Source organism: Chamaea fasciata, unplaced genomic scaffold (assembly GCF_029207755.1).
Source record: "Chamaea fasciata isolate MVZ Bird 193981 ecotype frontalis unplaced genomic scaffold, bChaFas1.0.hap1 SCAF_6, whole genome shotgun sequence".
NCBI lineage: Eukaryota > Metazoa > Chordata > Aves > Passeriformes > Sylviidae > Chamaea > Chamaea fasciata.
The window spans coordinates 43,230,944-43,251,758 of record NW_027094091.1 but is presented as its reverse complement, the minus strand read 5'-3'; the positions used below and the strand labels follow the sequence as shown (position 1 = coordinate 43,251,758).

Here is a 20,815-nt window from a genome sequence, read left to right as displayed (position 1 = left end):
TGCAATTTTAATCCATGTAATATTCATACTAATTAGGCACCGACCAAATTAGCTGCTGCTATTCTAACCCATTTTCTTTCTAAAGTGGAGAAGCACTGCTATGTATGTGCCCTTAATAAATCTAGATATTAATTGCAATTAGTGTCAAATTTTCACAGTGCAAAGTGACCTCAACACATAATAACATTTCAAACATGATGAAAAAACTAACCATTTCTATGAGAAGCAATTTTATACCATTAGATGAATCTCAGTCAGAAATAGCATAGACACCACAGATCCCACCAGAGGTTAAAGGGATGATGCAGTCTCATTTCTATAATTTGGTTTTTTGTCTGTTACCTATTTCTTGCATCACTGTGAACAGAAACTGCAAATAAGGGCAAGCATACATGTCTAATAAATTAAATGAACAGAAGCTTATTATTGCTTAAAACAAAAATATTCCTCCCAAAGGAGAAAGGTGCTCAAGCATCTATTCTGAATGCTATTCAGAGAAGAGAATCAGTACCAACTATGAGAGTTTATCATCTGCCTGGAGATAATAAAGCAAGGGTAGGCAGTGGAAATTGATTGACATGTAGTATTTTAATACTGAATTTATTAAACTTAAAGCTAAACACATGTATTTTGAAAATCAAGTGATAGATGTGGCAGAAGTTGTAATTTTTTTTTTTTTTAGCATGATGGCTTATCTGGTCCTCTTAGGAAATACAGCCAGTTACAGATAATTCTTTGTTTTCTTAAAGGTGATGCATAGGCAGAAAGGACTCCCCAGAACTGTTTGCAGGATAAGCAGAGAGGTAAAGGACCGGAACACTGTGGGTGTAAAGAGACAGGAAAGAAAAGAGACAATCTATAAAAACTATGTGGATAGAACAGGCACTAGACAGTAGAGGACCTTCTTTAACAGCTTGGTATGTAGACAGGATTTGGAGAAGGAAAGGCAAAAGAAGGGAAGACTGCGAGGCCATGAAGAAATTCATGGTAAGAATTCGGTCTGAAATTTCACCAACAATGTACCATAGGAGAAATGCAAGATGGAATGTAGCAATGCTGTAAATATGTTAAAATTGCAAACATTCTTGCCAGCTGCTGCTGTTATCATGAGAAGTAATCTTGTGTTAGGGTTTATTAATAGCAGCATGCTTCGGAAGAGACTGCCTTTTGTACTTACTGCACCATGCAGATTGTCTTAGAGCAACAAAATCTTCACTGTTTGATTATAGTAATGAGTACCTAAACACAGGATAAACAGGGAAAAATATGGCACTAAAAATATACCAAACGTACCTGTGTGTCACTTTATGTGCTGTTCTTTTTCAAATTTCAAAAAGTAAAATGCTGTTGGGAGAGGACCCTTAGAAAGAGACCAGTATGGTATCACCTACAGATTCCCGGCCTGTGAACCAAGGAACAGTTTTCTGCTAGCAGCAGCTAACAACACATTGTGGTTTTTTTCCCATTTCATCCCTGTCTTCCATCTCTACGAGCAGTAAACTCTCTGTGCAGGGACAATTTTCCATACAGCATATCAGACTTATTATATAATATATATTATTATAATATGAATAATAATGTTTGCAAATAAATTTATGCTTTTCAAACCCATGTCTCTATACATAAATGGGGGCATCTAAATCAGGAGGAAAGATCTCACATGATACCATCTAGGATCAATACGCTGCAATTGCTTACCATCATTGTACACTAGCTACATTATAAACTTAGAAACGCAATTTTACGAATTCCACAGGAAGTTATGTATATAAAAACATGTGGTCTCAAATTTCCTCGTGTTTACATCTTACAGATTCCTAGAATAAGTTTTTTACCTACCTGCATCTTCTACAGACAAGTTGCCTCTTTTTCACACATTACGAATAAAATTCTATTTACTACCTTGCATATGCAAAGCCATGCACCACATACAAACTTAATACACTACCAGAAATAATGAGCCATCTGAAACAGACAGGAGAGAAAGAAGCATGTTTCACCAAATAAAACACAAATTTTTACTTATTTTTGCTAAATTATTATACTATTTCCTGAAAAAAAAAGTTTCCCTAGCTAATAAAGAAGTTGAATACATTAGCATTTACCAAGTCTTACGAGTGCCTTTGATACAACATATAAACTAAGTTGGTTTAAGGAAGTACTGCCGAACATAGATAATTCATAAGGGAAGAACATATACAGAAGAATGCTAGACTTCTAGCATCATTTATGTACTTATTCTCCTTCTCGTTTTATCAATTAGTTTAGGGTCAGCAGAATTTTGGTTGTCTTTCAATATATTAGAATATGATCAACAAAACAAAGGAAAAACACCACATACAAATCTTACTTGCCTATTACTTCCAAGTACTACAGTAGCAGCAGAATTATTAAAAACAGGTTTATTGTATTGCCTTCTTGCACAGCATCGATGTTTTTATATGACATATATAAAGAGCACTTCTACTTCTCTTCCACAAGCATAAATATTTGCAGTGTATCAAAAATGCACTACAGTTTGTAACTATCATCTGATTTTTAAAGAAAAATCATTACCCTACTTCATAGACTGTACCTTTCAGTATTAAAACCATGTTCATGTGAGGAGCAGGTAAGTAGAAGTGTGTTTCTGAAATGTGATCAAACTATACATGACCACACAAATGACATGCAACCATCTCAAACTTCTTACCAAGAAATTTTGCAATCAAGCTGGTTATTCAAACCATTTAAGGAACAGAACAAATTAAAAGTACAGGCTTCCTTGACTAAAAACAAATAAGTAAAAGGAAAAGTCATGTCAATTCCAGTGCTTTTTTTCTTGCCTTTTCAAAAAAATGTGCAGCATTATAAAATACCCGCGCAGCATTCAGAAAGACACTGCTGTTGTTCCTATGCAAAACTGTATTTTCAAACAAGGTAAATAAATTTTCCAGGAAAGAGGCCCACTTTTAACAGAAGATGAGTATCAATGAGAAGCTGCAGGGAGAAAGTAGAATTATCAGTCCAAAACTAGGTGAGGGGAGAGTGAGATAGAGTAGTCCAGAGCCACAGACAGCACTTGAAAGAAAAACACAGGCCGAGCAGTGAGTCTAGGAATGAGATGGGATTGCTGCTCTGAGGAGTGGGGCTATTCAAACTGGCAAAAGCATCATTCACTGACAGAAAGGGCTCATCACAAGAGGAATGACAGCCAATTGGTTCTGATAAGTGGCAGAGATCCAAGAGCAAGATGCTAAGGCTACAACCCTGCTTACGACTTGTCTGAGTGTCATCCTAGTTCAGTTTGACTTCCACTCAAAATCTGGGGAACACCAGAACAAAAACTGCCAGTTAAAATTAATTTGCCGTCTTTGTGTTTCTGTACTGAGGATAATCACGACACAGCAGAGCAATATTTTCATCACAAAGGATTCTTCCCCCACACCTGAAAAAGACCTGTTCAGGAAATTAAAGTGCCTTCATTGGCTGCAGAAGGACAAAAAGTGTTTGCCCAGTGATAGAAGGGACTGCAAAAAGAGAAATGGGAGATTCATAGTTAAAGCAATTAGGTTTCAAAGCAATACATTAAGTATTTAATTACACATTTCATGAGTTCCCCTCTGGCATGATCCATCAGCAAAGAGGCAGCTGGGTCAGTTTATGGCATCATTGTTGTCTCCCATTCCCTCTTCTGCTGGATGCTATAACCTCCACAGTTTGAGACAACAAAACAGATGGACTTTAAGCAGGTAAAGACCTTCTACAAAGTCAACCCAGTGTGTCTGAATAGCTCAAAGAGCATGACAATAAAGGCTTCTAAAGACGTCTAAACAATTGGGCACAAGGGAGTAAAATCGCCCAGGAAAACTACCTTCTGACACCTCCTGAAGGGAAAGGACTGACTGCAGAATCATCATAACATTCTTTTAACATCTGCACTCCTGCAGTCTGTAACAGCACTGCTCATTGCAAGAGGAAATTGAAGTTTTAAACGCATCAAAACCACAAAGAAAAACATTTTAGCTAGTGTTAAATATAAATGAGCTTCCGATTGCTGCTTTTATGTTGGCCAGAAATAGGTAGAACAATTTAAATAACAGTGTTTCCCAAAGAGCCAGTATGGTGACAGAGGATCCCTCAATATTCCGAAAAAGCAGTCTTTGGGAGTGCTATGATGTGTTGCAGTGCAGGTTTGAAAACAAACAAACAAACAAACACCCCCCCACCCCCAACCAAACAACAACAAAAACTCAAGCAAGTTGTCCACTATTTTTGACCCACTACACCAGACTGGACTAGATATGCACAGGTTAGCTACCAATTTTATTTTTTCCAGGGTACACAGGGAACAGCTGTGTGAACAGCCAACTGAGTGCTTCCTCCTACAAATGGCTATCTTAAGCCCAGAGCTTCTCTAACACCCCAGAGAAGGGCAGGGCTAAAGAGGAGCCTATTTCTGCCTGTATCTTGTTCTACAAAGCCATAAACATTGGCTACATGTGACTGTATGCACAGTTTAAAAGATGGATTCCAGTAAGGCTTGGCAGAATTCTTGTGAGCACTGCCTGGGACACCACGGGACACTTCAGCTGAGCCAGGCTGAATCACCCCACCTTGAGCTGACCAGAAAACTGAGGATCTATACAATTCTTTCCACTTCTGTGAAACCTGTACTATTCCCTCTCAAGTACAGTACAAAGTAAGTTTGTTTGCAAACAAAATGAAAGAGAGAACTGCAGAAAGAAGGAAAAAAAAAAGGTGTAGAATATATCTTCTACTTTTGCTGTTCCATTTTGATAAAGTAAGTAACATATTGCTATTTCTTCAAGGCTACGAATTCATACACAAAAACCATTTATTTCCCTTGTGAGAGTAGATGAAAGGTATGGAAAAAGCAGATTCAGGGGGGAGACACTGCATATATGTAAAAAAGAAAAGAAAAAAAAAGAAGACGAAGTTCATTGTCCAAGACTATTTATCTTCTAAAGGCATGACCCTCTAGGCAGAATGTTACAGGAGACTTAGCCTTCCTCATTTCTGTAACTATTCAGTATTCTTTTCTTTCCACTCAAAACCATCTTCCTTTTCAGTTAACTTCCTTCTACTGAACTTCTGCCGTACTTCTGTTTCATTCCAAAGATTTTCCAAAACTGAAACACCAAAGATGATAATTTATGAATTTATCAATGAAAAGTAAAATATCTAGAAGATAGGCTTTATTGAGAATATTTGGAAATCCAGAGCAATGGACTTTATGAAAAATAAACATAGGTCAAGAACAAACGTCCTTTCCTGATAAGTATCAACTGATCAGTCCATGATCTGTAGTTGTTTGACAAATTTTCTAACAAAATCAAGAGAAATTGACGTAAAAGCTAAACTAGCTTTGAAAGAAAGCTATTTCCGACAGTCATTCAAACAGGTGTCTTAACACCGGAGGTCGTAATGCAAGTTCCCTGCACAAAGCCCAGAAACAAAAATTCTCTTGTAGAAGATGCAAGCATTTGGGAGTGCTCTGATTTGATTTGTGATTTGTCTAGTGACAGACTCTGAAGACTACCTTTAGTTTTACATTAGAAAACTGTACACATATACACATATATGCACACACCCATGCGCATTTTCATATATTTTTTCTTTATGCTCTTCTGTCAGTCTCTTCTTACCAAATGGTGAGAAATTCCAAGGGAAATTACTTATTGTTTAAGGGGCAAATAGATTAGTGCTTTTTTACATTATTCAGAACCCAATCCAAAGTCATCTGCAGTACAGGGAAGTATAAATAAGAGGATACGTAATTTCAGAGAAAGCTAAACAGTTTTTTGTCCATTAAGTAACTTCTTACTGTCATCCATGAAATCAAGTGCTGTATTCGAGCAAGAAATACAATTTATTGCGGAAAAATTCAGGACTACATTTCCCTGGAAAACTGAATGAATGGACTACTTGGTTGAACTGCTGGCACAAACATTTACCTAGATTCGACTGACAGTGAAAAGAGTGTTTCGGCTGTTTTAACACAGAAATTAAGGGATAAAGAAACAAGTCCAAGTAAGTGAAGCTGTTCATGCATAAGTCACATCAATATTTTAAACACACTACTAGCATACCTCTCAACCAGAGGGAGGAAAAGGAACTGGAGTCTCATTCCAAGTGCTCTACTGTAGTAATAAAAGCGGAAGACCAGTGGATGCTCTTTTATATGAAGAACACAGGCTGGTAAAAAGTAATACTTCAAATGCTTTATCTTGTGTTCACTTAACAGACAAATATGTCCTACAGACAGAAGCACTTCATTGATGAACTAAGCTGACAAATTGCCAAATTTGGTTATATGTATTTTAAGGGTGAAACATACATACCTACAGGAAAACCATTCTCACAAAATGACAGAATGTAACAGAGCCTTTGGTGTTTCTGAGATTACCAACACTGAAAATGGATACATCTATTACCTTGATTTTTCCAGCTTGGAATACCACAGGGTGCACACTGAAACCCCTGCTTCATAACAACTCAGTGCTACTTTAATCCACTTGAAATGAAGGAACGCTGCAAGTGAACAAGCCACTCTCACAAATTCTCCAGCTTATTAGCACTTCTTAAAAAGATGCATTCAATGCGATAAAATTGTTATACAGCAAACTTCAAGAGGATATTTCAAGACAATTCATGAGAAATTTCAGGGAAAAAAACCTTGGAAAACTAAAGACAGAAGAAATCTATTTGTTATATATATCTTTTCAAAGAGTTGAGAATTACAAGACGTCAGAAGGAAAAATACTTCTGCTAGTGGTTTAAGAGCATTACAAAGGAAAAATCCCATACTTAATTAAGAGACCAATTTTTTGTCAACTGGAAGTATTTAGCAAGGCAAACAAAATGTGGCACTTGATTTTGGAACATGCGTGACATACGTGACTATGCTATGAGTATGTTCAATGATCAGCTGCAGTTACATTGCACTGAAGAGCAACATGATATTTGATACTTGAAGTGTGTACCAGCTAAAAGGTATTCATTACTTCTTCACTTTACACTGCAAAATCTACTCCAGTGCCTACGAAAGATGCGTCAAAGGCTAAAGAGGACCACAGCTATGTCTATGTTTGGTGATAGTGCATCAGTGTTTTCCTTGACAACTTTGTAGGAATACATAGGTTTACTGTGTAAGTACAGTACTTTCATAGCTGCGCACTAAAGTTGTCCTCAAGTGCTTCACAAAGAATGCTAAGTAATACTATTTTTAACTGGATTCAGATTAGTGGTAGAGCAGACAAATGTTTTAACTACTTGAGCAAACTGACAAAATGCAAAAGGGCAAACTGATAAGTCCTGTGACCATTTATAGTGCACTTCTTGACAGAAGCCCAGTATAACCAATGCAGAGGATGCAGAAGCCATGAACTGTCAGCTCTCATAACGGAAGTATTTTCACTCTCAAGGATCACAGAACACATTTTAAAAATGTTTTGTTAGGTCTAATGTACAATTAAGGAGGGGAAGAAATGAGTTCAAACAAGGAGAAGGTCAATGTTAAAGTCAGGCCAATGTCTAAATGGCCCAATCGTACACTCACCCAAAAAAAGGTGGCATTGATATATTACCAAGTCAGTACCCTGGAAGAAAATGGTAGCTCATGTTTTAAAGCACAGCAAACTTAGTTCTGAAAATGAAGTACTAAATAATTCAATGCATTACTTATTAAATGAAAAGCAGAACTTTTAAAAAATAAAACTAGAAGTTGCATGAAGTAAAGACTTTATGTCAAAACTCTTATTTTCCATAAAAATATATTTTGGTTTTTGTTATGTTTAATAAAGGAATAAATCTAGAAAACAGAAGTACTGTCTCTCTCATCTGTTGATATGAAGAATTAGATTGGGTTTTACTATTGGATTTTTTTCAACATGCAGATCTTGTATGCAACCCCTGTGTGTTAGCATGGAAGGAACCCAATATGGTCATCGCTGGGACTTACGTGCGGGCTTTGAGTGTTGCAAGGCAGGGGACTAAAGGTGGAGCTCTCATATTTTCCACCATCAGCAGCCATCATACTGAGAATTATTGGTTTCAGAATACAAGATAAATAGACTGATGATAGCTTAGCTGGTAAACATACATTTACAGCATTTCTAAATTTTCTCCTCAGTCCTAATGCTAAAAGAAAAGTAGATGCTGAACTGCTTTCTAAACCCTCCTAGAACTAAAACATTAAACTGACTGTTCGAGCGGGGTGTAGGACAGGACAAATGAGATAACTCTGGTAATTTTGGAATAGTGCAAAATCTTGAGAAAACTGCTTTAGGTTTTGGTTGGGTTGTTTTGGGGGTTTTTTTGTATCTGTGATAAGTTAATGTATTATCATATTTCTCATTAGAGAAAATACACAGATAAAACATCAGCATAAAGTTCCAACAGTACACCACACTTACATAGCCACAAAAAGAAATATAGCTAATCTTCTACACTGTACACCATGCTTTTTCCAAGCCAAAGGAACTAAAAGTCAGCAAACATATTCCAAATGCTTACATTCAAACAAACAGTTCCCAAATCACATAAAAAATTTAAAACACTCTATTAAAATACAGAAACTTACTTTATCACTTTCAACATTATGAAATGTTCCTATTCCGTGTTCAGCAAACACATATGCATAATATCTAATTTCAGAAAAAATACTTTTCTGAAATGCACATGATCCAATATTAAACAGTCCTGTGTGTGTATATATATGTGTTCTAAATTTTACATCGTTGCAGATTGACATTAGGTCGCTGCCTTCAATGCATGCCATCTACCTTTTACATATAAGAAACATTCTAAGATATTCCAAACAACATAGTACAAAAAAAAAAAAAAAAAAATCAAACCTGCCAGGGTGATCTTGTCAAATTTAAATTTTGTCTGTGATTTAAGTAAGTTTTCTAAAAAGCAGTAAGTTGACATTCAAAGAAAGCCAGCATATTTACAAAAGGCGAGCTAGATTTTAAAACTTGCATCAATAAAATGAAACAGTATTTATTCAGCAGCAAGAGAAAACTTATATAATGTACTTGAAGAGTCACTTAATTCATACAGTTCCTGAAGCTGTAGTATAAGACCCGTGATAGTTTGTCAGGCTAGGATTGTCTATATATAAACTATATCGCAACCTCCACATAGTAACATGCTATTTTTATTTTATGTAACAGCAAAAAATGTTATCTTCCTTACTGAGTTACAAAAGTATTAAAATCTTACTTTAAGAATTCTTACTCAAAATGTTTAAATATTAATTAGTTTAACATTTCTAAATGCTCTAATTTAATATGCAACTAGTCGCATATGCCACTACAATTCAGAACTGAGTTCTATGAATTGTACCCCAAACTATTTTCATGACCTAAAAGACTGAATAACAGCAAAATACACATTTATGAGTGCACCTATCTTGTACAGTGCTTGTTTTTACCTACATGGTTTACAGCTGTAAAAGAATCACTGACACGTTCCTTAAAATGAGTAATAGCTAAGACAACCTGTAAAGATTTTAATTAAATTACAGCACAAGAATTGATGAAATGAATTACCAAAGAGCTCCTCTATAGCACCCTGAGAGAATAAATAATAACAGACCTAAATACTTCCTCATGGAATAAATGCACCATGACGAAGCACTGAGCTCCAAGACAAGTGATGAAAATCCAGGTTTTAAAGATTTTACACTTACCCGCCTACGGCAGAAGGGCAAGCCCTGTGCAATGATGCTGATGCTAAATATCTTCATCACGGTTTGGTGTGGTAGAGGTTCTTTGGCACTTTTAAGATCAACAGGAACCAAGCCATTGTTGATGGCAGTTTTCCCAGGTTTGGACATTTTATCGTTCTTACTTTGTCAAGTCTACTAACACTGCAAGAACATTGCTAAAAACTTTGCTTTAAAGTTGCATGATTTCCTATCTTTTTTCCTTTAAGTTTCAGGCTGGTGAATCAGCTCCCCACAGCCTGCTGCCTTTGTCTCTCAACCGTCTCCTGCCAAGTGTCCTGACCTGTCTGCTGCTCAGTGAAGTGCAAGCTATCCTAGTATAGACAGGAATTAAACCACCAAGGGGCAGGCAGACTGCTCCTGTCAGTCAAACAGCTGGTGGACCTCCCCTGCAATGTCAGAAGAGCCCTTCTCCAAAAAGGGATCTGCAGATTGAAAAAGAAGAAAATCATGACTGCCTGGAGTTTTAATAAGCACAGTCACTTACACCTGCAGTTTAAAGAATTTTCTTTTAATTTTGTTTTGTTTTTAACAAGTTGGTATTACACTTTCAGAAGCGGAATCCAAGGAGACTTCAACCTTCAGAGGGTGACAGTGTTGCTGCAGGATCAATACTATCACTTCCCAAACAGATTTCTTCTAAACAGTCAATAAAATTAAATGAAAAACTGATTTGGACTTTGCTGTTCCTCAGCCATGGTCTCTAAAAACATAGTATATTGTCTAAAAGTTAAAAAAGGAAATAAAAATGGATTTTAAAATTTGAAAAAAAAAAAGTGTCTCCTAAAAATTGGTACAAAACTAGCTCATTTAATAAAATAGATGTTATACTGTGATTTTTAATTCTTTCCTCCTGGCCTTCCTTACTTATGTACAGGTACTGCAGTCTGAACCTCTTACTCTCTCCCTGCCACTGTAGAGGGAGCAACATCCAAGGGGCTTTAGCTCTAAGGATGCTCTGGTACAGCAGTTTTCCCTCATTTCCCATGAATTTGGGTACCAGTTTGCTCAGGCCAATACATCACACCAGTGGAAAGAAGGAGGGCTCTTCCTCCAAGAACATAGCATCTCTTTAAGGACATGGGGAGAGATCTGTTTGTCCTTAGCAACAAATCCAAGGACCACTTTTCAGGAAAGTTCTTACTCCACTGAACAAAGATACAAAGCAATGTCTATTACTAAGATTTTCCACAATTAGTTTACTTCCATTTTGAATAATTTCTTGATCAAATTAGCTTTCCTAAAATGTCTCCATATGTTCCCACAATCCCCTTCTGGTGCCTATACTTGGACACATGTTTCTTAAAAACATATTCATATTTTGAAAACCTTTTTGAGCAAAACTAAGCAGCAAGAAACAAAAGCCTGTGAAAATGTTTTATGAAACTGCTGATAAGAGATGCAGAAAACCATCAAAGCTCTTGTATGAACTGAGCCAGTACAGTCCAAAACAGAGTGAATAAATGACCATTAAGAAATCTTACAAGTCTCTTTATGCACCAACCAGCAAAGATAATTAACTGTATAATTACGTGAGGGCAAAAGAGGGAGTGCCGTAATGCTTTAATGCTTGGAGCACAACAATGTAACTTGACAAAAGACAGCATTAAAATATGACTGTATTAGCATTTCCACTTAGCTCTTTGTTTCCCCTTCAAAAAGCCAAGCTGTAGGCATGTCTCATTTGCATATAGAGGGCCTCCCTGACCAAACATTTGCATGTGGAAAGTTTTTTATGGGGAAAAAAAAAAAAAACAACAACACCAAAAACATATACAAAAATCCCTAATATTTCATTGGAAGTATAAATACATTGCAGTAAGCACCTACTTTTAACACAGTATTTTTCTCAGACAAACAAGACAATCCTTATTTCTCTACAGATGTTGCATACAGAAAAGCTGTGACAGAATGCTGGGTAGCACAGTATTTTTTTGCACAGATGGCTGTTTTTTTTTCTTTTTTACCATCCCATTCAGATGTTACTCAAAAGCACATTTAGACATACATTTTCTTCTAAAAGACTCTTTACATTTCCTACTTAATACTTCCTGCTAAAATTCCAAGGAACAGTTTACCATCAGCCTGTACACAACAGTAATGGCATTACTTTATAACTTCATTCTGAAGTATTTGATATTTTACATAAATACTAGGCTTGCACTTGACTGGAATGCTGCAGAATGTGTGTCTCGGAATCTCGGTTTTATTCAAATAAGAAAATTTCACTGAAGTATATCAAAGAGGGGAAAAAAGCAGCCTTTTGTTTCTACTTTGAATAACTAAAGTGAAGAACAGAACCAAAAGCTCAAAAAATATTTTTGAACTATTGATGTACCTTATTGATACCCTATTGATGTATCATTCAAAAAGAAATAACAGATCAGTTTTCCATTTTTGATGAACTAGTCACCATCTCAGTTGTTCCAACAAAGTGCGAAGTTTAGCAAAATGCAATATATAATGTAATTATATAAACATAATTTGAGATCAGATCAGGATCAAATACAACATTCTGTACAAAGCAATCCTTACTTTCTCCTTTAACAAATACTCAATATTTTGTTTAGTTGCGTACAGAATTGTCTGTATGCACTAAAAGAAACTGCTGAACTAAACTCAGTTCTAAGGGTATTTCATTGCACAACTGCTGAAAGAATTTGAGTGTGCTAGACCACAACTTGGTATTACCAACTTGTATTAGTTGATACAAGAGCCTACCATCTTACTACTTTACAGGCTTACTCCCCCTCTTTTTTTAAAAAAATATTAGTTTCGTAACATGAGGGCAAAACAGGAACATAACTTGGCCCATTTACAGATTTACATACAATTGGGGAGTAAACAAGACCCAAGTATTACATTCTCCAAGCACTGCTCACCATGCCAGTTCCAGTCACAGGTTATTCTCACACCTCTGAAAACACAAAACTCAGGATTGTCAGCCCTTCTTCTTTTGTGGTTTGAGATAAAGTCCCAGTCATACATTGTTTTTTTCCCCAGGAATTTCCAAACTATCCTAAAGTAATTTCACAGGGACACACTTCTAGCTGGAAAAAAAGGATCATGTTCATAATTAGTGTAGTCTCCTTTTAGTGGATAAAGCCATGGCAAAACAAGGCACCTTTTTTTGTCCAATGCGAAATTACAGAACTAGATTTCACACTTTACTATAGCAATAAGAAAAAAAATTAGCTTTTCCTGTGTCTATTTTCCCCTGCTTTTTTATCACTGTCTCCCAGAAAAAAAAAAGACTTGCATTAGCAGACGAGATCTTGTCCCAATTTTTACTTCCACTTACCATCACTCTATTTTTTAGTCTTCTATTTGCTACACGTTTCTGAATGTATCATTGTCTTACAGTAACGTTTAAAGCTCCCAGACTAATGCTGGAAAATTATAAACTTTTAATAAGTGAAAGTCCTTAGCCAAAAAATAAAACACAGTCTAATTTAAGCAGTAAGAGAGAAGACAAAAATGGTGAGGGCTGACTATCTCAGAAGTGTCAGAAATACATTGCACATAGTAGATATCATTTATTTTTATATTTGTACATTATATATATATTATAAATATAATTCTAATTTAAGCTTCAAATGTAAAGCTTAAACAGCCACTCTGTTGCTTTTACCTTTCAAAGTGTATACTTTTGCCTTATATGGGATGAGAATATGTATAAAGGTGACAAATGTGAAATTATGAAAATTTGAGCTTTAATGCTTTGTAATACATTTTTCTAACATTCTGTTTCTAAATATAGTTGGGCTGATTTTCAATGGTGCTCTTTTTAAGTGCCTGCCTGTCCTTTTAATCAGAAGATCACATTTGAAATGAAATCACAAAAAAGTGCCTGAAAAACTAGTATTTTTAAACTCAAGCTAAGACTGTCATGGACTTTCAACTGTAAACATAAGAATCCAGAAGACTCCTCTGTTTCTTTTCAGCCAGTCCACTGAAAAGATGTCTGTAAAATGAAAGCATGTACAAAGCAACAATAATCTTTATACCTTCCAGTCAGAGTAATTCAAAGTCAGCTCTTTAGGAGCTTTTTACCAGGAATCCAATGTTACAAAATTAACTAGTTCCTTCAGTATACTGAACTCAGGAAAGCCATAATTTTAAGACATAGATCTAGGTAATTATCCCAACACCCAAACCAGTTCATGCAAACTTCCCAGAGTTTTTTTCTAGAGTTGTTTTGCCTATTAACATTACTGGAAAAAATACCCAAACAAAATCATGACATTTTAATATGGTGATGGAACAGTTCAAGACCTAGGGAGCCCTAAATGAAGTATTTGCAAGTACAGGAAAACTAAAATGCAGATAGCAGAGCCCCAGACAGGTTCTCCACAGTTCTTAACATCGGTGAACAGCTGCCCTCAAATGGATAAAGCAGAGAACTGCAGCATTTCAGAAGTTACCTTTTCAAATTAATCGCAGTAACATCCTAAACCTTTGAATATATTTGATCATTTATTTCCTAAAAAAAATCTGTAGTAAGCTCTGCACAGCTGTAGCATACAGAATGCGCTATAATTTACATTATCCACAAGCCTTATTATTCATTTGACACTCATGCTGGTCCCTGCCCAGGTCTAGAAAGACTGAGAACCGCTTTGTCAGCAAAGCAAGGCAGCCTGTACGACACTAGTAGCAACTTATCCAGTGACTGTGGTCCCAGGTTTCTTTATGTGAGGGATTTCTAATACCAATATACAAGTAGTTTTCAAACGACAGATTGCATATTAGCCTGCTTGGGACAGGTTAACAAATAAATTGTACAGATAAGAGGCACTGCTGAACACAAGTTAACTGCAACTGTATTACTGGTGCTGAATAGAAAAAACCCTATTGCTCTAAAATGACTCTGTTGTATCCAAGTTTATCCAATACAAAAATCTGCACATATAAGAAAACATAATGAAGACTTCTAAAGAGACTATGAAGGAGATCAATGGGGAGGACAACTTTGATCTTATGAGATCAAAATATCCTAAAAAGTGTACACTTGAATAGTAAGCAAATGGGGCAAAACAATTAGCAAAACATGCAAACTGATGGCTTTCTCCATAGTCCATGAGAAAACCTCCATTGTAGACCTGTTGTAACACAGCCAACAGAAGGAGCAAAGTCTGGCTCCAGGTTAGATTATCATACATATTTAAACTGCACTTGAATTCAGATTTTCTTAACTTGAATTAACTCAAATGATAATTTCGGCCCTGAAATCATATCAAGGCAGGGTCATCATAAACTACTGTGTCTAATACTAAAGAGCTGCCTTACAATTTTTGCTGTGGAAGAGCAAGAAGGAGCTATGCCTTTCGTAACTGCTGGTGGAAGATGGTACAACTTGTGTAACACTCCTATATTGAAAAAATATTATAAAGTTTCAAAAAAATATAGATAAGGATGATGGTAAAACTGCTGTCTGGCAAAAGACTTCACACTACACAAAACAGCATTCCCCAAAGTCCACTAGCAGAGGCCAGGGAAGATGAAATATCAAGTATATCAGCAAAGGGGAGATCATCAGATAAACATACCCACTACATATTTTTCATGCCTATGTGTATGCTCATAACTGTTTAAGCATCCTGGCATTTAAGTGTGAATGCACAGAGGAATAAAATGAGATTCAAATTTGACTTACTGGATTTAAATACTCCTGTATGGGGAGCCCAGCAGCAAGTCAGACTAACCAATATGAAGGATTCACTACTTTCAGTTTCTAATTGCAACTACCAGTTCAATCGAGTTTGAATGTCACTGTAACAAAATAGGATCCCTACTAGATCTGTTCAATCCCACAGCTGATCTTCTTCACAGCTGAAAGGAAACAAGAACATCCAATGGAGACTCTAGACGCAAAAAGGAGAAGAGACTAGCACTTCCCCCCTCTGTATTTGGTTAGTTTTTCACAATTGTTCAGTAAACAGGCAGTAAAATTTGTCAGGCATGTGAGCTCTGAAATAACTCCAATAAGGAGGAAACCTGAAAATCCTCAACTTTTGTTGTTGTTAAGTAATTTTTCCACTAGATTAGCAACTGTAAACAGCTCACAAAGCAGCCAGATGCATGAAGAGACAAACTGTTTAGAAGTGGAGAGCAGTCAAGAAGACCTCCACCTTTGGGCAAGAGTGAGCTATTAGATCACCTCTCTTTGTCCATGGATCCCTTAGCATGTGATACTGATCCAAAAAAGATGACAGCTTCCCAGGCATCCCAACAAGTGCAGAATTCCATCTCAAAAGTAAGGGAGGGGAACTTGCAGGTATATGCAACTACAGGCATGGGAAGTGCCCTCAAGCACGACAGTACCACCACAATAGAGCACAACTGCATTCACACAAGGTAATTTTTTGTAAGGTCTCATGAAGTGTTTAGGAAAACAACACAGACTGTCTAGTAAAATGCATACTGACAAGACTATGTAGTATCAATACTAATGATGCTATCATAACATTAAAAAAATACTTAACCAAGAGCATCTAAAAAAAATAATGCCTACCTTACAAGGCCCCCTACATTAAAACAGGAGGCCTCTGTTATCTGTCTTTCCACTACAAGTTCCCCAACTTTATCACTGTATTTACCATCCTTGTTCTCACTGTCACTTTTTTTAAAGCTATCTTTGTTTCTCCAGTAAATATTTCAGAAAACATTCCAGGTATGCAACAGAAATCCAGATGCATCATCGTGCATTTTATAAATATTCCAGAAATGTCTGCCTAGTTTTCATTGGTTATAATATGACTTGTTGGATAAGCAAGTTTAACTCTTTAGTCTAGTCAATGTTGCAACAGCTGTTAAAAAGAATTTCTACAGCTGCTCTGCAGGAATTTATTTGCTGACCACTTATTTATGCTGGTTTTGCACCTTTAAATAAAGCTGAGACAAGAATTAAGAACTGCAACAGGTAGAGAAGTCATGCAATATTTAACACTGGATTAAAATGCAAGTCAAATTACCCAGCTGAGGATAAGCTGGGGGAAGGGAAAGCAGGTGTTTTTTTAGTAAAGGAGGCTGCTTTTATGAAAAGGGAAGATATGAAACTGAAAAATTATTTTCCATACTGCAAAATGCAGCTTTTCTTATCACTGTATCACACTTCCATGTGAAATGCAACACTTTAAATGAGAAAATCTCTACTTATATACCTACACACAGAAAAATGCACAAAGCCGTACCAAAATACTTTAAATATGTTTATCAGTTTCTGAATAATGTACAAAAAGCACTGACAAAAATGAGGTTTGGACTTAGACCTTTCTTTCTACATATTAAATGAGAACACAAAAAATCCCCCAAATATCAAAAAGGCATTAAAAATATTTCTGCCACCTTACACACCTAAACATTTTTTTTCTTCTGTAGCAAAATTCTGTCTCAAGACTGTTTATTCAGCATTAAAAAAAAAATTCTGACAACACTCTATGGATTAGCCACTCTGACAACTGCCAAAATAAAAGGTTGAACAGTGCAAAATATTGTAGTTTGTGGGTTTGAAACAAAATGGTTTTCAAGGCCTCTTTTGATACGAGACTATTTTTCTTACCACCACTGTAAAATACACATAAATATACATAAATCTAACCAATGCAACAACTGATTGTTACAATGGCATTCATTTGATAGCACCAAATTAAGCTACATAATCCTTTTCAGCTGGTAACAGCATACTGCAAAGGGGTGTGAGGCTATTTATAAAGCTCAAGATATGTGAAGTAAAGAATGCTTAGAGCACAGAAGAAAGCAGGTAGTATGTAGAAGGGCTGGCATTCTTGACTGGGATGGTTGACCAAATCCAGCTTTGAGCTTACTGGCATTCTGGTACTAAACCCTGTCAAGAAAGACATGCAGTGCATCAGCACCAAATTCTGATTGGCACAGTGAGGGAAGAGTCAGGGTCTGTCAACAGCCTGTCCTCCAAAACAAATGCATGGGAATACCTGCACACCCAGTGTGCAGCATATGTGCTCAAGGGCATGGAAAACTAGTGGTTTACACCAAAGCCAGAAATTGTGCAGAAGGGTAAGTGCCACTGAGCACCAACAGAAAGAGTCCTTGCTTTGGATGAAGTCCAGCTTAAAAGTCGAGGGACAACATTATTACATTTGGCAAGAACAATTGATCCATACTGAATGATTTTTGGTCCAATTTCTTACATTTAGCTGTGTCACTTCTACTTATTTAATTTTTACATAGTAATTTTAATTAAATCAATTATTTTCTGCGTGTTCTAGAAAATCTGACCAAGGTATCACAACTGAAGGAATTACGACATTGGCAAAAAGAGTGTTTGTTATTTGTTGCCTTTTAATTTTTTTTTAGTACTCAATATTCTTGGGCCAATAATGATCACAGCAGCTGCCATCCTTAAGGGACACTCCATAAGTTAAATGAGAAGAACAAAGGGTCTCCTGCCCCCTTTGAAACATCGACTGGGAAAGAATGAGATTTGCACTTACAGGAAATGTTGCTAATGCTTTACTTGAAAGTAGCAATGACTTCTGATGATGAATAAGGTGGAATTTATCCCTGCTGGCAATCTGTGGTGGTGATAAGTACATTTCCCACTTCACAGAGGGGCCAGGGATTGAACAAATGTATTAAAATTTTATAAGCATTAACTGAGTAATATGTCATGACACAGCTGAAAAGTATAGCCAGCGTCTTCCAAGACTGAATTACACTGAGTATTACTAAAAGTCACAATTCACTCCTTTCACATTATGCAATATATGGTCTGGTAGTAAAATCAGTAGAAAACATCACCTTTTAGTAAAAACAAAGATTTTAAAAAGCAAGGTTTAAACAAAGAAATAGTTAGTGTGGACCACCTTGATTTGGGATAGAAATCTCTGCACTTCTTTAGTATTGTGTCCTTCTCAGATCCTCTCCCTCTTCCCAATTCTTGATACAAACTAAAGAAACAAAATCTGAAATTAGCAAGAAGAGTAAAAAGGAGAAATAGGACAGAAAAAAGATGCCGAACAGCAATGCTTTCCACTTGTATTTCACTTATTATGATCAAGATACCTATCTATCCAAAAGAACTCATGATTTTTCTCCTTTAAAATCTCAATACCACTTAACTATATGTAATATTACATCAGAAGTTGTACCATAGAGAGTCAAGGCACATGAAGGGTTTTTTTAAAACATAATACACATTTTATAATAATTTGGTGAATTCTTGAACTTGTTTGGCCCAGAGAGAATGGGCAGAAGTCTCACAAATTTTGCATGAAGTTTAGACAGCATCTTCATTAACCACACTATGGAAAAAAAGGGAGAAGACAAAAAGAACCATTTATAGAAACATCTGTTCTAGGTTTTACAGGGATTTTTTATAATAGAAATTTCACCAATAAACCAAACTGCAAAACATTCACATAAACAAAACATAACAGCTCATCAATAAGTCTACCCAAAATACACAGTATATCATTACTACACAAGCGCAGCTGCATGCACAGATGAGACATCATGCACTAGCAAAGAAGAACAGTTCATGTGTCAAAAATCATCTTTTGTGGATGGACATTAGATGCTGTCTGTTCAAACATTTGCTGAGACAGCTTGGAAATCTTGTTTTTAAGCATTCTGCCTGTTCAGAAATCATTAAACTAGCAGAGAAATTGACATGGTCTGGTTTCTCTCCTTATACTCAAGAATTTATAAAGGTATGTAAATTCCTTCACCTTGCACGGTTTGCTGAATAGCCACATGTTCTGCAGATAATGAAAACTCCTACAGAAACAGAGGATATACTATAATTTGCAAAATAGCTCTGAGTGAGAAACATCAGGAAAAAATGTTAGTCTTGCAACACGTGTCAAACTTAGTTTTGGTCTTCAGATCAATATCTAGTCCTCCAGCTCCCTAAGCTAATTTCAGATTCCATGATTTTATAAGTATAAACATCAGCAAATGCAAGAAGTTTACTAATCATAACTTGTATTTTTTAAACATAATTTCAAATTCATAGTTAAAGGACTATTTAACAACCATTTGGGAAAGGATGTGTCAACAAAACAAAAAACTAAGTCACCAGCAAAACTTTTACTTTCTTCACACTTTGATTCATCATTTGCATTCAATTTTATAACTAGTAATAACAACTTCAGTTAAGCTTCAAAAGGAGAAGCAGCTTAAAACAAACAGGGAAACAGCATCCACTGATAAATGGATAAAATTTTTTAAAAAACTCAAGAAAATACAGCTGTATCACTACAAACTGGAAATATTTGGGCTAACGATCACATCAGGCAATAGCATGTGGCACACAGTCAAGCACAACAGAAGGAACAAATGGCATATTTAAGCAGGGCAGAGCTCCCAAATGCATTTGTTAGACAAGCCACATATCCCAACAGAGTGAGTATCCTGAAAGGATTCTGAAGCACATTTGCATGACTTCTACTTCCTAACGTTGTTGTCATATAATTGGTGAGTTGAAATAGTACTACTGCACTTCTTTTTTTCTTTCCTTTGGACAAAAAAAAAAAGCTCATTTTCATTTTGACAACAAATATGCAGAACAAAAACCACATGGGTGCTGAACCAACATTGATTTCAAAGTCTATGAAAAAGTGTGGGACAACAAGATGCTACTTCAGGTAGTTAGCCTGAAGGCTTTAATTTATTCTACATAAAATAAACTCATATGGAAGTTTGAATAACATATGCAAGTACCTCCCCAGTACTAACTTTTAGGGAGCAATGCCTAAGCCAAGCAACCAAAGGACAACTCAAGTATTTACCCTGTTTCTGCACCCCCTTGCCCAAGGTGGCAGGCAACTTTCCCACTTCAGGAAACTGCACAATCGACCAACATAACTACAGAAGAATTACAACTATCTTCAGGAGAACATACTAGCCATGTCTGGTAAGAACCACCAGTAAGTGGAAGGTATATGCCCTGACATAGGCTTCACTGCAAAGAAAGGGCAACTGTATATAGTCAGATGCCTCTACAGAGTAAACTGGCACAATCCAAAGCTCTGTACATTCATTCTCCAGTATGCCTAGTTGAGGCAAATCCCTTGCCTGGAGTTTAAAGGCTGACCTCAA

The 20,815-nt window shown here is 36.2% G+C and overlaps 1 protein-coding gene across 4 annotated transcripts in view; it reads right to left on the bottom strand.

Moving 5' to 3' along the window:
• FBXW7 (F-box and WD repeat domain containing 7) overlaps positions 1–20,815 on the bottom strand; it is a 176,732-nt gene that overhangs the window by 70,733 nt on the left and 85,184 nt on the right. Inside the window, exon 3 of one of the 4 annotated variants that reach the window (XM_066186143.1) lies at positions 18,616–18,663. The exons of the other annotated variants lie outside the window; for them this stretch is intronic. Within the exon in view, the coding sequence (XP_066042240.1) occupies positions 18,628–18,663 (36 nt within the window). The 3' untranslated portion in view covers positions 18,616–18,627. Of the gene's footprint in view, positions 1–18,615; positions 18,664–20,815 lie in introns of those variants that run through there. 4 annotated transcript variants of the gene reach the window in all.